The sequence below is a fragment of the Agelaius phoeniceus genome, chromosome 27 (assembly GCF_051311805.1).
Source record: "Agelaius phoeniceus isolate bAgePho1 chromosome 27, bAgePho1.hap1, whole genome shotgun sequence".
Lineage (NCBI taxonomy): Eukaryota > Metazoa > Chordata > Aves > Passeriformes > Icteridae > Agelaius > Agelaius phoeniceus.
Window position 1 is genome coordinate 5,316,732 of NC_135291.1, and position 19,704 is coordinate 5,336,435.

General features: G+C 47.8%; 1 protein-coding gene across 1 annotated transcript in view; it reads right to left on the reverse strand.

Annotated features, from left to right (window-relative positions):
* Window positions 1-17,560: 17,560 nt before the first annotated feature.
* Window positions 17,561-19,704, reverse strand: part of LOC143695915 (uncharacterized) — a 243,196-nt gene continuing 241,052 nt past the window's right edge. The window contains 1 exon segment of the mRNA XM_077191112.1: window positions 17,561-18,926. Within this exon segment, the coding sequence (XP_077047227.1) occupies window positions 17,993-18,926 (934 nt within the window). The 3' untranslated portion in view covers window positions 17,561-17,992.

A 19,704-nucleotide genomic window follows, 5' to 3' on the forward strand; every position in this document is an offset into this window, starting at 1 on the left:
AGTTTTTGCCCTGAAGGTCCAGTTTTATCGACTTAAGCGGGCACCATTTAATTTTACTATTTTTCTTGACGGCTGTGTACCCTCGCCCTGTGAGTACCAGCCTCCAACCCGTTTCCCATTCTCCTAACTAATTTTTAATCATGACTTGTGGGCCTTCCTCTAGTGCCTGGGTGGCCCAGTGCCTCTGGGCAGGACTTTTTGTTTCGTCTCCCCTAGGGAACTGATTTAAAGCCAGCAGGGTGGTTGCTAGGATGCGCACTTGATCTTTTGGCCAGATGGAATTGGTAAAACCCTCTGTCAGGCTTCGACCTCGCCCCTTTGTCTTAGCATTGGGCCGCTCCCTCCCTCTAGGCTTGCCCCGCCTCCTACTGGGGGAGGCCAGTGCCTTGTAATGAGATTTCCAACCCATGCTTCAAGCGGCGTCAGCTCCCCCTCCGTGTCTTTTCCTTCCTTTTTGCCTGCGCGTGTCTGCGCTGTCCTGCAGACCTTCTCTGTCTCTGCCGATCACGCCCGTGTCCGCATCCCCCCCTTCTGGCGCCCACCACCCCGTGGCGCGTAAGGCGGAGGCCCTGCCCAGGCTCCCTCGGACTCTGAGTCAATGGCAGCGCCCCGCGCCTCCGAGTCAATGGCGGTGCCCCGCGCCTCCAAGTCAATGGCAGCGCCCCGCGCCTCCGAGTCAATGGCAGCACCCCATGTCTCTAAGTTAACGGCTGCGCTCTGCACCTCTGAGCTAACGCCTGCACCTCGCGCTTCCTCTAGCAGCCTGTCCCAAATGACCGCTTTTTCCCCTCAGCCAGCGTGCCTGAGCTTGGGAGCTGCGAAGAGCATCCCCGCGGCTGTAAATCCCCACACTCGGCAGACTCACGATCACCCGCAGTCTGTGCGGCCGCCCCCACACCCTGCCGGGGCCCTGCCTGCAAACAGTCCTGTGTGGTTTTCCACATTTCCTGCTCCTGCTGAACTTTTCACAGAGCCTGCGTGACTCTGCCCCATAATTTAAGATTTCGCCCCGAGCCTGAGGACAAAGCCTCCTCTGCTAGGGCCCCGGTACAACTATCCCACACTTCGAGGTGGAAAATATCCACCAGCTGCCCAATAACCCCAATCCGCAGGAGCCTCGACACTACGAGGATAAAATCTCCTGGCTCACAGTCTACGCCCCACTGCCTATGAATTTTAAAAATGACCTTTGGGAGGTACTCCATTTTCTCCTTCGCCGGTCCTCGGCGCCAGACTTCCTCCTTTGCTGGTCCTAAGCGCGAGACTTTCCCCTCTCGCCGGTCCTCTGGGAGCGTCCTCCCTGCCGGGGACAGTCCTGCTGCTCCGGCTGCCGTTCACTCGCCCAGGCGGTTCCTGCTTCCCGGATTGTCCCGGGTTTCAGCACCACTTGTTGCCAACACTCTGGGCGTGGGGTCCCGGGTCAAGAACGGCTTGGTGGCAGCACCTTTGCCACACGGACCAAGTACACGCACACACCAATGTGGTGGACGGTAAAATGGCCTTGATTAACAGTTGAACCAGGTCATTTATAACCAGGGTTAACGGTAAAAGGTAACAGTAAAAGGGGAGGGGTTCTGCCTGACCGTAACATCGCAATATCTTAACCTCCCACACATCAGACCCTCAGGACCCTGCTGCCGTAGCTGTACTGACAGCCCTGAGGAGCCAAATCCCCATTCCACCTGAAAGGGATCTGTGGGATGGATAGGGTCCAGTGCTTGGTGAGCTGTTGCTTCAAAAAACAGCAATTGCAATGTTTCCTCCTGAGAAGGAGTCCAATCCCATTTCACCCCATTTGCTCAGCAAGTCATGAAGGGGCCTAGCAATTATTGAAAGATCTGGAATGTGTTTTCTCCAGAACACTAATAATCCTAGAGCTTGCTGGAGATCTTTCCTGGATTCAGGCATTTTGATCTGATCTAAAGAGGTTAGGATATCAGGTGGAATACATGTCATACCTCCTTTCCAGCAAATTCCCAAAAACTTCACTTCCTGAGAAGATTTCTGAATTTTCTCTGGGGGCATCTGCAAATCAAGACTTTCTAAGTGAGAGATTATTTTCTGCTGATGTTTCCCTACTACCTCTATTTCACACACCCCCCCCCCCCCCCAGCCCAGAATGTCATCAATGTATTGATAAACAGCTACAGGATCAGGTTTGGATGTTTTTTCTAATTCCTGGGCTAAAGTAGGGTGGGCCAAAGTGGGGGAGTGTTTGTAGCCTTGGGGAAGCCTAGTGAAAGTGTATTGCTGTCCTTTCCGTGTGAAGGAAAAACGGTCCATATCTTCTGGCTGTATCATAAAAAACATGTCTTTGACATCTATAGTTGCCATGATTGAGTGAGCTTTTTCTTGAATTATGTCATTAATTCAGCCAAATTTGGGACTGCTGCTGTAAGAGGGTCTGTGTTGGCATTAAGCCTGCAGAAGTCTACTGTCAGCCTCCACTTCTCATTGGGTTTCCAAACTGGCCACACTGGCAAGTTGAAAAGAGAATGGGTATTGACTATTACTCCTTGGTCTCACAAGTCCTGTATAACCAGTTGATGCCCTCTTTGGCACCAGAAGGTAGAGGGTATTGTTTTACATGAATAATTTTGCTAGACAGTGAGGAGGATGCAGCTTGGAGCAGTCTAATGTTAAGACGTGGCACGCCAAATGACCACAGGAATCCCTCAGAATCTTCCCACTGCCTCCCAGCAATAACATCCATCCCTAATAAATTGTTTGGAATATCCCCAATTTTGACAACTAATTGATTCTCCTCTCCATGGAGCGTGAGTTTTACTAAGGCCACATTCATAGATTCTGTAGTTCCTAGGGCATTTAAAGCACAACATGGTTTCTTTGTTGGAACAATTCTACACTTCTGGGCATCCATTTTGTTAGTGCAGAGATTTGTGCCCCAGTGTCAGTCAGAAAGGTTACAAGTGCCTGTTTGAGGCCTGTGATAGCTGTGATCAATATATCTCCTGATTTATGTTTAGTGAGCATTCTCAGATACATCCATGCTCCAGCCCTTTGCTCACCTATAAGGGATGGAGAACCTAGTTTCTCTGGTTCTGTGTTTGCTTTGGCTCACATCCTAAATTCTGAGGGAGAGGCTGGGAGAGGGTTTCTTTTGGCTCACTGGCTGGATTCTGAGATGGGAGGGGTGCACTGGGTTGAACTGATAAATTCGGTTTCTGATAGTGCCAAATTCGTTATTATTTTCTGTAATTTATCAAGGGGCAAACCATCCATCACCTCTCTGGGGACCCCCCTTTTAACTTCCAACAACCACCAATGGTGGTGGTTAGAGATCTGTTTTCCCTTCCCTAAATTTTCACCGTGAGGAGCCCTGATAAACCAAACACCGTTTGTTTTTTCTGATTTCTCCTCCAGGGTTTTTACAGGTCCATATCATCTACTGTAATTAATCAAATCTACTGCAACCTCGCTCCATGTCCAAACTTTATGGCTACTGGCAGGTGAATCAGATTGAGAAGCTGGGGGCTGTGAGGGGATGGAGTATGGAGTGAAACCAGGATCAGTAGATCCAGTTTGGTCAGTGGGGTTACCAAGGAATCTATCTAGTCTCTCTACGGGACCCAAGGCCATTATGGTTTTCTGTAAAGTAATTGCTGTAGGTTTAGGAAGCCCTCAAATTAAAGGAGTCATAATTTCAGGCTTTACAGGTAATTGCACTGGTGACTGAAAACCAGGAATCAACCTTTTTCATGAATCATTTGCAGGCAGGTGGCTTTGTGGGCGCCTTCCAAAAGCTGGTCGGAGGCACTGACTATAGCTAAAGGGTCTCCCCTTTCCAAAGGATTAATTCCCCTGGCCCAGAAAGGCACACATTGTGTCAGGGACCACGTGTCACGCTTATCTCCTGTTGTTAAGAAAACTCCATGTCCCCAGTACCCACTGGCCTCCTGTTCAGTTAATTTAATTTGATCTTCACCAGTGAGGGACACTTGGAAGACATATTCTATCTCCGATTCTTGTGGGAGGCGCCCAAATTCTTTCTTCAGCTTAGCCAATTTGGTAGTGCTGAATGGTATTTGTTTAGTTGTGATATGTGGTTCAAAATCTTCATCATTAATATAATTATATTCTGTTTTAACCAAGGGTCTCAAATGAGGGCAGCAGTTTTCTCCACAGTTTTTTTACTGCCTCTAGTTCCTTATAGGGATAAATCTGTTTAATGTGAGGAGTTTCTTTTCCTCTGCCTGTGTTGAGGAATCAGCATTCAGTGAATTCTTAACATGTTCCTCTCTAAGGGCAGCTCGTAACAGATGGATCTCATTCCTTTCTTCATTTAATTTTTTGCCAAATTTCAACTAGGTTTTGAAGGGAGTCCATTATAGCTTTTTCCTCACTTCTTCACTTTAAGAGAGTTTTTATAGCTGCTGTGAGACAAGCTCCCAAAACTGAGCAGAGAATAGTTTTATTTTTGCCCAGTTTAAATTTTGTTTCATGTTGTAAGGAACATACTCTATCAATAACATTTTCCAAATTAAATCAGTTACTTTGTGCCCGTTCTTCTCCTCCGGGAGAAGGTTTGGCATTGTGTTTGGCTAGTAGAGCATAAAATTCAGCTTCAACTTTTGCGCTGAGGTTTTCCGTCATTTTGTGAAGGGACCAAAACCATGACAGGGAGGTGTAGACTTAAGGCACACAACCACACAGCCTCTGCTGTGTTTCCCTTGCTTCCCTGGGTGGGTGAAGAGACTAAGTGTGCCTGGGAGGTTCTACTCAGTTACTTCAAATAGTCCCTTCACTTCCCAGACAGTCCAGATTCACACATACACAAAAACAGTTTCCCTTTTTGCACTAAGAGATCTTTTGTGAAATTCTGAAGACAGAACCCTCAACTGAGTATGGGGGTGCTTTTCACCTAGGCATGTGCAGTTTGTGGGAAATTTGAGTCACTCCCTTTCCTTTTTAGACAACCGCTCACCCCTTTCAGGGTATCGGGCTCGGTGCTGCTGGAGTGAAACATCCTTCCCCTGTTACAGACTACACACAACCCTGCAAACCCCTCTGTCTGTCAGAATCCTGTTCATGATGGCAATTTAATGTCACGATCCACTCGTACAAGTGGGGTTGTGATGGTTCATTAACTGATCTCAGAGTGCAAAAACAACATGGAGGGGATTTCACTCTTAATCAAAAGAAATGCACCTTTTATTGAGTGCCCACAGCAGAAGCAATAGAAGGATTAGAAAGGAGATAAAGGATAGAGGGAGAGAGAAGAAGACAGGGGTGGGAATAGCTACCAACGGAGAGACAAAATCCTCGTGGTCCAGCCAATAGATCCATCTTGTCACGTTGGGGAGAATCTCAAATTCTTTGCATAACTCAGGGGTTTTTTATAGTCATCCACCAAGGGGAGAACAGATAAAAGACAATGGAGAATAAGTCTATTGAAAATGAGTAAGACAGTCCATGTTCCAAAACAGGACAAATCAATCTCAGTGGTGAGCGAGACCCATTGTTTCAGGATTGGTGTCTATGAGAAACCAGTCTTGGTGCAGCAAACACACCTGCAGGCAACACTTGGCAAACATCCCACTTTGGTCAGGCCAGTGCCCCTGTGTTAGAATTTTAAGGGTCTCAGTCTCAGTCCTTGGGAGGGGGCTTCCCTTACAGTGCTTGTGAGGCAGATGAGGGATCTTCTATGGGGGGATCACCAGAGTTACCCCAGAAAGTTCATCTGGCCAAGAGGTGGGGAAATTCATGGGCCATTGTGATGAGCATGGATGGTGAAGCAGGTGTAAGTGTACAGAGCAAGCCGCTCCCTGTCAGCCCCTGCTCGAAGCAGTTGTAACGTGGGGGCACAGCAAGCACAGCTGCAAACAATCACTTGGCGAGCATCCACCCCAACCAGGCCAGAACTCCAGCCAGGGTCCTCAGGGTCTTCCTCTCTGTCCTTGTGACGGTCGTGAGGCAAATAAGGGAAACTTTGGACCGTCTCTTACAACAGTTTACTTTATCTCTTCCTCAACAATCCCCCACTCTGGGAGATATCTTCTGTTATTGGGCCCTTGAGTGTCACTGCATGACTGATGAAAAATTCATCATCCCATTGTGAGATGCTCCGGCCAGAGGGAGGAGCCAAGCATTCCTACCTGGATATAATTTGACATTTGGAAGAAGAGAGACAGCCTTTTCCCACTGGATTCCCAGAGGAGCAGCTTTCTTTTCCACTGCATTCCCAGGAGAAGTCCAGGCCCATCTACGCCACCACTGGAGCTTCAGAGGAAAACTCCACCCTTCTACAGGATCACTGCTTCAACAGAACCCCACCTGTCACTCCAGGAGCACTGCAGCCTCCATTTAATTGGACTGCTACCACCGTCCTGACCTTTAGGAAAGACATTCTGTGCTGTCCTTGTGAGCTAGCAAGGCCTCCTGAAGATAAGGAGAAGCCCTATATCTCTCCTGAAGGAAAACCAAGGTCATTACCATGGAGACCAGAGGAAGGAGAGAAAGTTGGGAGATATGGACTCTGGCTGGCTCCCAGAGTGTCGTGGCTCCCTGGTCGCCTACGAGGCACTTTGTTTCTCTTTTATGGCCAATGGGCATTGTATATGTGTTAGATGGGTGTAAATATCTGGAAGAACTATAAAAGCTACGTTGGTTTAATAAATTTCTCTCTTGCACCCTTTTGATGGAGTCATGTACTTTTATACTGTGTCATACCCTATAATGACACTGACCCACAGGGTGTCAGGTCATATTCTGACTCTGCCAGTGGGGTTTTTTGTTTGTACTATTGCATTTGTATTTTTAGTTTTCCTAGCAAAGAACTGTTATTCTTATTCCCATATCTTTGCTTGAGAGCTTTTTAATTTCAAAATTATAATAATTCAGAGGGAGGGAGATTACATTTTCCATTTCACAGGAAGCTCCTGCCTTCCTTAGGAGACACCTGTCTTTTCAAACCACGATGGAATGTCATCCATCTAATGTAGTATGATGGCATCTGGGAAGGTCCTTTGGGTGGGAGATAGGACATTGGCCATGTACCACTGGCACAGAGGGTGAGTTTTTCTCACTTTGTGGGGGGACTTGCCAGTGGTACCGCTTCAGATGTGCCTGTTCAGGGAGGGGATGGAAAAAGCGAATCTGGGAGCATCTCGAGGATAGAGAGGGATGTTTAAAAAGTGGCCTTTGATATCTATGACCACCAGTCTCCAATCATGGGGAAGCATGAAGGGAGAGAGAAGGCCAGACTGCAATGACTTCGTTAATTTTACAAAGATCATGGAGGAGCGTCCACCAGTCCTTGCCAGGTGTTTTGAGAACAAAGACAGGGGAGTTCCAAGGGCTGTTGGAAGGTACAATGTGGCCCTTGGAGAGCTGCTCCTCCACAAGAAGCTCGAGGGTATGTAATTTCTCTGTTGAGAGGGGCCACTGATCCACCCACAGTGGGGTGTCAGTCTTCCAGGTGATGGTGGGGTGGTGCACTCTGCAGTGGCCCCAAATAGAAATCCCGGGACAGAGGTGGAATATCAAGTCAAGCTCCCCACTGGGACAACAGGTCCCTGGCCCACAGGGTGGTGAGTGCCCTGACTACAAATGGCCTGATGGTGGCAGTTTGGCCCTCCAGTCCCTCTGTTGTGATAATACGCTCGCTCCTCATGGAGATGGCAGCTCCTCCAATCACTGAGGTGACTCCAGTGACAGGAGTCAGCTCCTGGTTCAGGGGCCATTGAGGTTGTGTAATGATAGTAACGTTGGCCCCTGTGTCCACCATCCCTTGTAGGTGGATGTCATTACCTTTATTCAACTGACTGCACTTTATAAGGGGCTTGTCTTGGCCCATGATTTCAACCCAGAATGCCATTGGGTGCTCTGGGATATTGTCTATGCTTAATGGCAATAAAAAGTCTTGGGCGATCACAGTCTCTCTGTGCAGGAAGTGTGGTGGTTTTGTGCAGCAGAAAGTGACTGTGATTTCGTCACTTGGCCCAACAGTTTGTACTTCCACTATAATATGTATTTCATTTGGTCCATGAATACAATTGCCTATTACCAGCACATCCCTCAGGCCCTCTAGGGGTCCATATTTTCTGGTGGGAATACGATAGAAAGCAGAGTCATCAAATTGTATAGACAAAGCACTCACCAGTTGGTGTCACGTCCTGACCTGAACTTGCTGGAAAGCCTTGGTCACTCTGGTCTGTTGTTCGGAGTATGAAGAGCTCCGCGGGAATTTCCCACGTATTGGACCTCCAGAATAGTGGGGAGGGTACAGTGAAACAGCTTTCCATTTGCTGTCTTCACACGGGGCCACCCTGCAGTCTGTTGGAAGTTTTTTGGCTGATAATGGTGCTGGTGGTGGTGAGGTTACTGGTGATAACAAAACTGAGAACAGTTGTTAGAATGTCTGTTGCAATGCATACAGTGTGATGAATGGCACCTCTTTGGTGGCTGCTGGTCTTTAGGCATTTTGTATTCTGGACAGTCCTTCAAAAAAAGGCCCAGTTCCCCACAATTAAAACATTTTGCAGTGTCTTGGGATGTTAAAAAGGCCCTCTCCCTTAGAGATTGCCCTTGCCACGGTGTGTTCAGTGGAAGATAATTTGGTGCAGGCCTCGTCCATCTGGTTGATTGTAGGTTCTGGGTCAAAGGGGAGAGCTCTTAATATTGTTTTGCACTCATTGTTTGCCTTTGCCAAGGCCATTTTATTTAGCACTTCCTTCTTGGCCTCTGGGCCTTCTATTTGTCACTCAAGTGCAACTTTAAGTCTGTCTACAAATTTCATGAAAATTTCACTTGCCCTTGTTTAATGTTAGTGAAGCTCTGTGTATGTAGGGTGTCGTCGAGAGTGAGGAGCAGGGATGTCTTTGCAGCAGTGGTGATGCCACTGAGTGCAGCTTCTTGTAAATCCTTTGCTTGGTCTTGTGGCTTCTGGAAGTCACCTTCTCTTGCCATTTGTTCAAGGGTTAAATTTGGTTTGTTGGCATCTTTTGAATATGTGTCCGCCAGTGATTGGAGATGCCTTTTTTACTGCCTCTCCCACAGCATGTACTCGACCGGGGTGTGAGACTCTGTCCAAAGTTTCTCCCATCTGCCTCACGATCGTCATTGGGGACCACTGAAGAAAAGACTCTTGTCTGAAGTTTCTGGCCCTGTTGGAGAAAGTTACGTGCCAACGGCTCCGAGACCTGAGCACAGTGCTAAGCTATTGTTCACAGGTGTTGTTTGCTGTATGCTGCACTGAGCCCAATGAAAGAAGAAGTGGGCATCTTGCCTTCTTGCAGCAATAGCCTTGGAAGCTGTCCCACCTCTCAGCCTGGCTGGACTTCTCCTGAGTCTTGGGTGGTCCCCCCACAGAAGACCCTCACCTGTTTTACAACCACCGTGACAGAGAGACTGAGATGTAAGGAGCCTCTCCATCAAGGAGTGAGACATGAAACCCCCATGTGAAAAGGCCCCTCTGCTCCTTCCAAGGACTGGCACTGAAACCCCCAGCCCGGGGCAGGTGTGTGGGGGAGGCAAGCTGACCAAAGCAAGATGTTTGCCTGCAGGTTGTGACCGCTGGACCAAGAACACAATGGCTCTCGTTTACTGCTGAGAACATGGACTACCTGTTACATCTATTCTTTATTGTATCTGTTTCCCCCCCTCCCTCACAATTTTCAATAGAGTTATCATAATAAAAACCTCTGAGTTAGTGAGAGATTTCAAGATCTCCCCAGACGTGACCTGGTGAACTCCATCGGCTGGACATCAAAGGACTTGGCTGTTCTATGTTTGGTAGCTATATACCTTCCTTTCTCTTCCTCCTTCTTTTCCTTATTTTTCCCTTTTTTCCCCAATTCCTCCCCAATGCATTTGGTTATTCAATAAAGGTGCATTTGTTTTGATTATCACTGCAAACCCCCCTGTACCGTGTCGGTTTTTTGCACCCTGAGATAAAATCCATGAACAATCACGAAACCCGTTCGTAAGGATGGATTGTGACACGGGGAGAGTAGGCAATTCATGATATTTTTATTTTCATGCACGACCAAGACACGGTCAGAGAAGGTGGCTTCCAGAAAGTTTTTTAAGAAATGCAACCCCCAACCATATTCCTTAGCCACTTTGCAGAGCTCCTTCAATTCCCCATAGGGGATCGGCTCCCAGGAATTGATTGCAGTCACCCTTCTGCTGTGTTTACATATAATTGGCAAGCCCACAATCTTTTTGGTGAGCTCTGAGCCCTCCCAGTAGCTTCCCTCTGCAGCTTGGCCCAGTGATCCTCAGACTCAGGACCAGAATCCAAGTCTGGGAATCCCTACTCTCATCCTCCGAGGAGGATGGAGGGCACTTGATGACTGCATGGAGCCTCTTGGGGCAGCCAGAATCTGCCTGTTTGTGGGCAGCTGTGGAAGCCAATATGGGCTCCTTCTGGTCGCTGTCATCACCACTTCTTACTCCAGTGTTGTGGGAATGGTAATGGGAGGGACCATCAGGAGGAGTCAAGAGAGGAAGGGGTAGGGTTGGTGTGCACAATGGGGAAGGGATTCCCGATAGAGAGGGGAAGTCCCAACATGGACACACTTCCTGACACAGAAGGGAGGGGCAGGGCGCGATTACAGGAATAGAGAAAGTGGGAGGAGGGTCAGAGGTGTCGTTTTTGGCAGAACAGGGAGGTGACAAAATGGCCATTGCCTTTGTGGGGTCAGCACCATTTTGTGGAGAAAGGGCAGAAAAACTTGGAGAGGGAAAAGACAAGATGGCGGGGCTGGCCACATTCCTGGTACCATCTAGGAGAACAACTGGGGGTAGTAGAACTGGGTATGTGGGCATTGGTAAGAGGGTTAGGAGAGAGCCCAAGGCAGCATGGCCAGTGCTGCCCTGGAGAGGGGACAGAGGACACTGGGAGATGTCAGGGTGACGGTAGCAACCCTGCGCCTGCTGGCAGGATCCATCTCCCAATCCTCCCTAAGGTAGGGAAGAGAGTTTAGGGATGTGAGGGGAGGAACGGGGAGATGGGGTGTTAAACTGGGGTCCCGAATGTTTCCCAACGTTTTCTACAGACTTAACAATAAGGCCAAAGGATAAAATTTCCCCACTGAAAGATCCCCTTTAATTCAAAGAACATAGAACCATTATCCTATATGGTCCCAGAACTCGTTAGAATGGATTCCCTCATAACATCAGGAAAATACTTGAACAACCAATGAAGAAAACATTTTAAATCTCCCTTTAAAAAATGAAAATTTTCCCCAACAAGGATTCCTTTAACTTGGGTATAAACTTCCCTCTGTGGGTGGGTCAGTTTGGCTCCCATCCCCACACTTCCTCCCAACATCCAAGAGGAAAAGAAGGCAAAGGAAAGACAAAAAAGGGTGACCCCCAAATATAGTACTCACATGACAGTGGGTCAACAAAACCTCTCCAGGTTGTCCGTCAGCTTCAACCGATCTTCTTGCCTCAAGAACGTTGCCGGTCGCCTGTGCGATTCCCCCAATAAAACTTAGGAGACTCCTCTGGGAATTGGCTGCTCTGAACATGGCTTAACTTCAGTAGCAAAAAAGCTACTGAAGACACCTCCAGGAATGCTCCGGACAGGTCCCTGTTCAGGCTGCCAGCTGTCACAAGCCACAAGCCCGTTGGTGGTGGAGAGAGAGGCAGCAGAGCCGTGACCTTCCAGAAGTGTCTCCAGTAATGAAGCCGCTCGGTGGCACAGGCACACACACACACACACACACACACACAACCACTGCAGCACACACTTCTCATGTAGAATCACCATCGACAAAGAAATGGGAAGGGTCTTTGTACGGATGCCAGAGAAGGAGGTTTATTCCAGCCATGCACAAAGGGGTCCAGGGACAAAGACAAAAAGAACAGTGGAAGGTCTAGGTTTAAATACAGGGGACATGGGGGGGCAGAGCAGAGCATCAGGGCCAATGGGCTGAGGGCTCAGGGCAGTAAAGAGGGGAAATGAGGGGTGGCAACCAATAGGGTAAAGAGGGTGGGACACTGAGGCAATATGGGGCCAATGGATAAGCAGGGAAGGGAGAACATTCAAGGACATAAATATAAGGAAGAAGGGAGGGAGAGGCCAACAGTACAACCAGGGAGGTAGAACTGGGTATATTTGCATATACAACAAAGCATCCTGGAAGAGGGTCTGCTCAATTGCCCTGAACAGGGGAGATTTCTCCAAGTTGGGGTCTGTCTGTCTGTCCAAAGGCCTATAATGGCCTTTGTTCTGTAGGCCCACCGGCCTCCACAGACGCTCAGTGGAAAAAGGGGTTTGAAGCTTTGTTTGTGAAATTTGTGGGACATGCAAACCAGAATATTGCAGCCCTCATGATTGACCACCTGGCCGGAGAAGGAAGCCACTCAGACCCTGTTGGGCAAACCCACATTCCTAGTGAGGCCCTTGAGGGTATTACTGAAGCTGTGCATAGCACATTTTTAAAGGTTCCTGATGCTGTGAGCCCCCCAAAAAGTATTTACTTATGTAAAGCAAGGACTGGCGGAGCCTTATATGCAATTCAATGGCTGCTTGAAACAAGCTCTTAAAAGACAAATTGAGAATGACATTGCCAGACAGGTGTTGCTTTCAAAATTAGCTGCTGAAAATGCTAATGAGAATTGTAAAAAACTTCTGAAGTCCTTGTCTAAGGAGGAGCCCATCCTGCTGTAAATGATAGAGGCATGTAACCACCTGTGTGCCTTCAGCATAGGGCAACCCTTACTAATGAACCTTACTGTGGGGGCTGGTATAGCAAATGCCTTTGTGTGGAAGGGGCCAACAGCGGGCCTGTTAGCTAAAGGAGTGAGAAGAAAGGTAAGAAGCAAGAAGTTGATAAGGATTCTCTCCAAGGCTGTAACTAAGGAGACCAAGAGAAGTAAGGAATTGAAGAAAGATAAGAAGAGAACTTTGCAGCTGGATGAAGTATTTTTAGAAAGTTAGTTGAAGTCACTGTAACTTATCCCAAATGATATTATGTTGACTTATTGTGGCCAATAGTTAGGGTAGAAGAAGTATAAACAATTAGAAAGTGTATAAAAGGTCAGCCATGTTCGATAATAAAGAGTTGCCATCTGAGACTGCTTGTGGTCTCTGCCTTGTGTCATGACTGCCTTGACAGCAACATCTGGTGACCCTGATGTGATTCAACACCCTTAAGAACATACTTGATCTGGACCCATACGGGCTCCTAGAGACTGGCAGCCATGACTCACTGGGATGTAGTGGGGGAGGCGGCGTTGGTGCAGCTGAGAATGGCGGGTGGAAGCCACAGGGAAGCCCAGACCTGATTTTCTCCTATCAAGACACCTGGAAGTAGGTGAGCCACCAACTAGTAATAATGGGAAATAATTTATCTAATGAAGAAGAGACTGTTTTGGCTACATGGAAAGTTTTGTTAAGACATAAGGGAATTAATACTTCAGACTATGCCCTTCGTAGTATATTGCTGTGAGCTAAATCACAGGATTTTGGCACTGATCCTGACACAGCATTTAGTGTTAAAGCATGGGAAAAAGTCGGGGACAGACTGTGGGAAGTCATCTGAGTGGGAGATAAAACTGTTGTTGATCTAGCTGTTACCTGGGGATTGCTTTTTGAGGCATTAAAGGAATGGAAAACAGAGCAAGAACAAACAGAGCAGGATGCAGATGAAGAATCAGTGTTGATAACAGAAACTGATGAAGGGGATGAGGCAGAGGGGGCCTCTGATGGGGAACTTGGTGAATCTATCCTTGAAGAAGGTGCAGGTGCCATGCAAGTTACCAGGCAGGCTACCAAAGCTTCCAGGAAAGCTGCCAGAGCTTCTGGACTGGATGCCAAAGCTTCTGGGAAAGCTGCCAAAGCTTCTGGGAAAACTGCCATAGTATCTCCTTCTCAGACTCCTAAACCTCTTTATGTCACAGCTGCGCAGCAGCTCCTGATGGTGCCTGTATACACCACACCACTGCACCAGGTAGCTGAAATGTCTTTAGCAGAGAGAGAAACCCAGCCGTCTGCCCCCCGTTTCCCTCTGCTCTAGCCCAGCCATCTGCCCCCTCGCTCCACTCTGAGCTGCATGAACAATCTGCAAGGTCGTGTCCTCCGTTACCTGACAGTGACAGCGACAGCGAATCAAGTGATGAGTCGCCCGCAGTAACATCGGAGTTGGGGCAGGGAACTATTGACAGTTCACCTTCTAATAGCTGTAGCTCTACTGCCCCATGGACTTTGCCCCCATGTCAAGTAACTGGGCTTCCTCAACAGCCTCAGGAATTTTGGGAATTTGTTAGGAAGAAAGCAGCTGAAGAAAAGAATTGGGACTTGATAGAAAGATTAGGTGCTCCAAGAGTACCTCAGGAGAACAGTGCTAATGCAAATGTTGCCTGTGATAACCCTATCTATGGCTTTTCCAGTTTTTAAAGCAGCTCCTGGAACAGGGCATGATGACAGTCATCACGTCTTTGCCTGGAAAGTTGTGCAAAATCTTCAATCGAAAGTGGCTCAGTATGGCATTAATTCCTCAGAGGTAATGCAATTAATATGTGTAATTAATGCAGATATGCTTGCACCTTATGACATCATGCATATTGCTACTATTTCATTCCAGCCAGTACAATACGGTGTAGTTTAAGAAACTTGGAGGCGAGTGGCTGAGCAGACAGCTGTAACAAATATGCAGTTGCCTCAACACGACCCTCATCATGCTGTGGGTGTTGATGCCCTACTGGGCACTGGGCCTTTTGCTAGCCCAAATTCACAGGCAAGGTGGGATTCTTCAATTTTGGCACAAGCTCAGCAAATTGGCATGAGTGCTTTAATTAAATCAATGGAAATGACAGCTCCAAAACAGAGATATGATACTATACAACAAGGGATGAGAGAACCATTTTTGCAATTTGTGGAAGAGCTTGCTGCAGCTATTGAAAAACAGGTAGATGATGAATCTTTGCGACACAAATTCTGTATACATTTCGCGAAAGAAAATGCAAACTCAGGCTGCAGAAAGATTATTGACACTTTACCTGGAGAACCCACATTGCCTCAAATGATTACTGCTTGCTCAAAAGTTGGTTCAGTAGACCATAAAAAAGCAGCTCTTGCTGCAGTTCTAAGACCTTCATCGAAATGCTATAATTGTGGACAGCAAGGGCACGTAAGGGCACAGTGTAATACCCAGAAAATAACATCTAAATCAAATGCAAGCAGCAACGTTATGTGCAACCATTGTGCTAAATTTGGGCACTATGCTAAACAATGCAGGAGTAAATATCATGCAAATGGTCAGCTGTTGCAGGGAAACAAGAAGAGGAGCACAAAGGGGCATGTGGGAAAACAAATACCCCAAGAACCACAGCAGCAAATATGGGCCTCCCCAGCACTGCAAAGCTAAACATTTGTGAACAATACTCAGGGGCAACAAGTGGGTCTGCAGGGATTGATATACCCACCGCTGACACAGTAACCATTCTGACAAAAGAAATGTGCAAAGTGCCCCTCGATGCCTATGGTCCAATAGGATGGGGATTGAGTGCGTTTTTGATGGGAAGATCAAGAACTACACTTAGAGGTATTCATGTGCATCTAGGACCTTTTGATGCTAATTATTTAGGACAGATTCATGCTATGGTACCCATTTATGACCCTCCTGTCACTATTCAGAAAGGAACTTGCATTGCTCAAATTGTACCTTTTGTGAGTTTTGTTCTGAATACAGTGGACCAAAGTCATGGCACAGGAAGTTGTGGATCAACAGGAGTACCTCAAGTGTTCTGGGCTGAGAAAGTTACGGAGAACCATCCAGAAAAGACATGCATCCTCACCGCCAGCGGATGTCATCCAGGAACCATATCAGTAACAGCCTTGATTGACATTGGATCAGATGTCACAATACTCTCGTGACTTTGCTGGCCTCAATCGTGGCCTCTCACTCATGCAAGTTTTGGACTTCTGGGGTTGGGTGGTGCTACAACAGGTGGCCTGTCAGCCATTGTAATTAATGTGAAACATCCTGATGGCCAACAAGCTAACATCAGACCCTATGTTGCCGATGCTCCTCAAAGTTTGTGGGGATGACATTGTTTATCTCAATGGGGTGTCAAAATACTTATTTTTAATAGGGGCCACTGTGATGCAGGGCAATGAATGTCCAGTTATAGCCTTGATATGGTTGACAGATAAACCTGCCTGGGCTGGCCACTGGCCCCTTACTACTGAAAAGCTTACTGCCCTGCAAGAATTCGTCACAGAACAATTTCAAGCAGGAAATATTGAACAATCATTCCTGGCATACCTGTTTTTGTAATAAAAAAGAAATCGGGAAAATGGAGACTTTTACATGATTTACGGCAGATAAATGCTGTAATGGCAACAATGGGAGCTTTACAACCAGGCCTTCCTACGCCTACAATGATTCCACAGGAATGGCAAATAGTTGTCATTGGTTTGAAAGATTGTTTCTTCACTATTCCATTGGCTGAGCAAGACAAAGAAAAATGTGCTTTTACTGTGCCTTCCATAATCATGCTGAACCCTGAACCCAATAAAAAATATCAATGGAGGGTACTTCCCCAAGACATGAAAAATTTGCCAACTATTTGTTAATGGTTTGTGGCACAGGTCTTGTCAAAAGTGCAGGAGCAATTTAATAACTGCTACTGTTATCATTACATGGATGATATCTTGTTGGCATCTGATAACAAACAACAGTTATCAGCTCTTAAACAATGTGCTGTAACAAATTTGAAAGCTTTTGGTCTGATCATTGCCCCAGAGAAAGTGCAGGAACACATGCCTTGGAAATACTGGTATGTTAGTGACTAACACTCAAGTTATGCCTCAACCTGTGAAGTTAGACATTGATGTTAAAACTGCTACTGATGTACAGAAATTGGTTGGTTTAATAGGTTGGATTAGATCATATTTAGGCATAACTAATCATCAGATGCAACTATTGCATGATTTGCTGTCAGGCACCACCTCCTCTACTGATGAGAGGCAACTGACCCCAGCAGCAAAGACCCCAGAAGAAATTGAATTAGCCTTACCACACACATTTGTTAACAGATTAGATACCTATGTTGGTGTTCAAGTGTTTATTTTGAAGGACCATGAAATAACATGTGGAATACCGTGTCAATGAAGTGATAACTGGGAAGATCAACTGCGTATTCTGGAACGGATATTTTTATCTTTCAGTAAAGATAACAAAACAGTAAAACCTCTTGCTGCTCTAAAAGAGAGACAAACTCACCAAGTCCCTCTGTGGGCTGTAGCTCAGCTCACTCAGTCCCTTATCAGTCCCTCTGGTGCTGGAAATGCCGCGGCCCAGGCCCGGCCCGGTGGGCCACAGGTGTGAGCTGCCCGTGCTCTTCTGGTGTTCAGGCCAGAGCAGGTTTAAACAGGTCCAAAGAAAAGGGAAAAAAACACCACAGTTCAGGAACTTGTTTGGTTCAGCTAGCTAAAACTAACTAAAAGCAAAGGAGAGCTCTGTCCCGCTGTCTGTCCATCCGCAGACAACACAGTCCCAGAGCAGGAATGTGGAGGAGCAAGTGCAGTTTCTGAAAACAAACTGCATGCTGCTTCTCTACCCCTTCACTCTCAGGACAGGTCTTGAAGGTGTAAAACTTATTATTCAGCATAAACAGAACAGACTGGGGATACAAGCACCAAATAGTCAACCCAGAATATACCTCAGGGACCATTCAGTACTCCTTGATGTCACCAGAAGATAGGATTGAATGCAAAAGATTTTATGGGATTGAAATTCAACAAATCTGCTCTTCCCAAGGAATTCCCATTGTAGGCCTGCGTCCTGATGGAGGTTCCTGCCTCTGGGTTTATCTAGGTACCCTCAGAGAACCAGGAAGATGTGGAGCCCCCCAGCCAGATGCCTTCCAACTTGGATCACCAGGACCACGGATCATCAGGGCTCTGCCCAATGGGGGTCACTGGGGATCATCCGATGCGGATCCTCTCATGGGGGATGGAGCTGGAGCAGCGCACAAAGCTCTTCCCACACTCGGGGCACTCACAGGGCTTCCCTTAGTGGCGCCTCCGTTGGTGTCGGGTGAAAGTTGAGCTCAATGAGAATCTCATCCCACACTCCCCACACTCATAGGGCCTCTCCCCGGTGTGGATGCGCCGGTGCAGGGTGAGGGTGGAGTTTTGCTTGAAGCCCTTCCCACAGTCGGGGCAGCGGAAGGGCCTCTCCTCGGTGTGACTCCGCTGATGTTTGAGAAGATCGGAGCTCCTGTGAAACCTCTTCCCACATTGGGGACACTTGTAGGGCCTCTCCCCAGTGTGGGTGCCCTGGTGTTTTCTCAGGTCAAAGTGCCACCCATAGCTCTTCCCACATTCCAAGCAGGTGTAGGGCCGTTCCCCCGTGTGGATGACCTGGTGCCGAATCAATGCTGAGCTTCCTCTGAAGCTCCTCCCACATTCCCCACACTCAAAGGGCTTTTCCCCAGTGTGGATCTTCTGGTGTTGCGTCAGCTGGCACTTGATGCTGAAGCTCTTCTCACACTCCCCACACTCATAGGGTTTTTCCCCAGTGTGGATCCTCTCATGTTTCCTCAGGCCAGAGCTGTATCTAAAGCTCTTCCCACATTCCACACACTCACAGGGCTTTCCCCCAGTGTGGATCCTGTGGTGTTGCATCAGGCTCCCCTTCTGGCAGAAGCTCATCCCACATTCCCCACATTCATAAGGCCGGTCTCCAGTGTGGATCATCTTGTGCTGCATCAGGCTCCCCCTCTGCCTGAAGCTCTTCCCACATTCCCCACACTCAAAGGGCTTTTGCCCAGTGTGGATCCTCTGGTGTTGGATCAGGACAGAGTTGTGGCTGAAGCTCTTCCCACATTCCCCACACTCAAAGGGCCTCTCCCCAGTGTGGATCACCTGGTGCTGCCTGAGGCTGGAGCTCCAGCTGAAACGCTTCCCACATTCCTCACACTCATAGGGCTGCTCCCCAGTGTGGATCACCTGGTGCTGGATCAGATCTAAGCTCCGACTAAAACCCTTCCCACATTCCAAGCACTTGTCGGGCTTCTCCCTGCCATGAGGCTTCTCCACCAGCTCTGAGCTCTGGCTGGATCTCTGGCCGCCTTCCTGGCTCAGGGGGGGCTCTTTCCTCCCTGCAGCTCCCTGGGCTGGGTTTGCAGCCCCTCCTTGTGCGGAATCTCCAGGGCTTTTCCTCCTCCTCCATCCAGACACGCCCTAGGAATGAAAAATCCTGGTTTGGAGAAAAAAACAAGATGAGAGTGCCTTGGACTGGGAGTTCCTCCTTGCCCAAGTTCATCTCATTAGGTCATTGGGCATCTTGTGTCTCTAAGAACCTCCAAAACACCACAATTCAGCACAAAAGTCCTCCAAACATCAAGACACAGATCAATAACTTCCCAAACATCAACATTCAGCAAAAGCCCCCTCCAAATATAAAGATTCAGCCCCCACAAAAAAACAAAGCACCAACAATTAGCCCAAGAAAGCTCAGAAACACCAAGATTCACCCCAGGGAAAATTGTGGATCCCAATCCCCGGTCACCTGCTGCATGTGGGGGGGGCAACGCTCCTGGGGCTGGGGTCAGAGGCTGCAGATACAGGGAGAGGTGGAACCTTGTGCTGCTTCGTCTTCCTGTTCCTCCTCCGGTGTCCCCACTCTTCCTCACACTCCTCTTCCTCCTGCTATTCCTCCTTCTCCTGCACAATCCCACCTTCTCCTCCCACGGGCATCGTTTGACCCTTTTGTTCCTCAA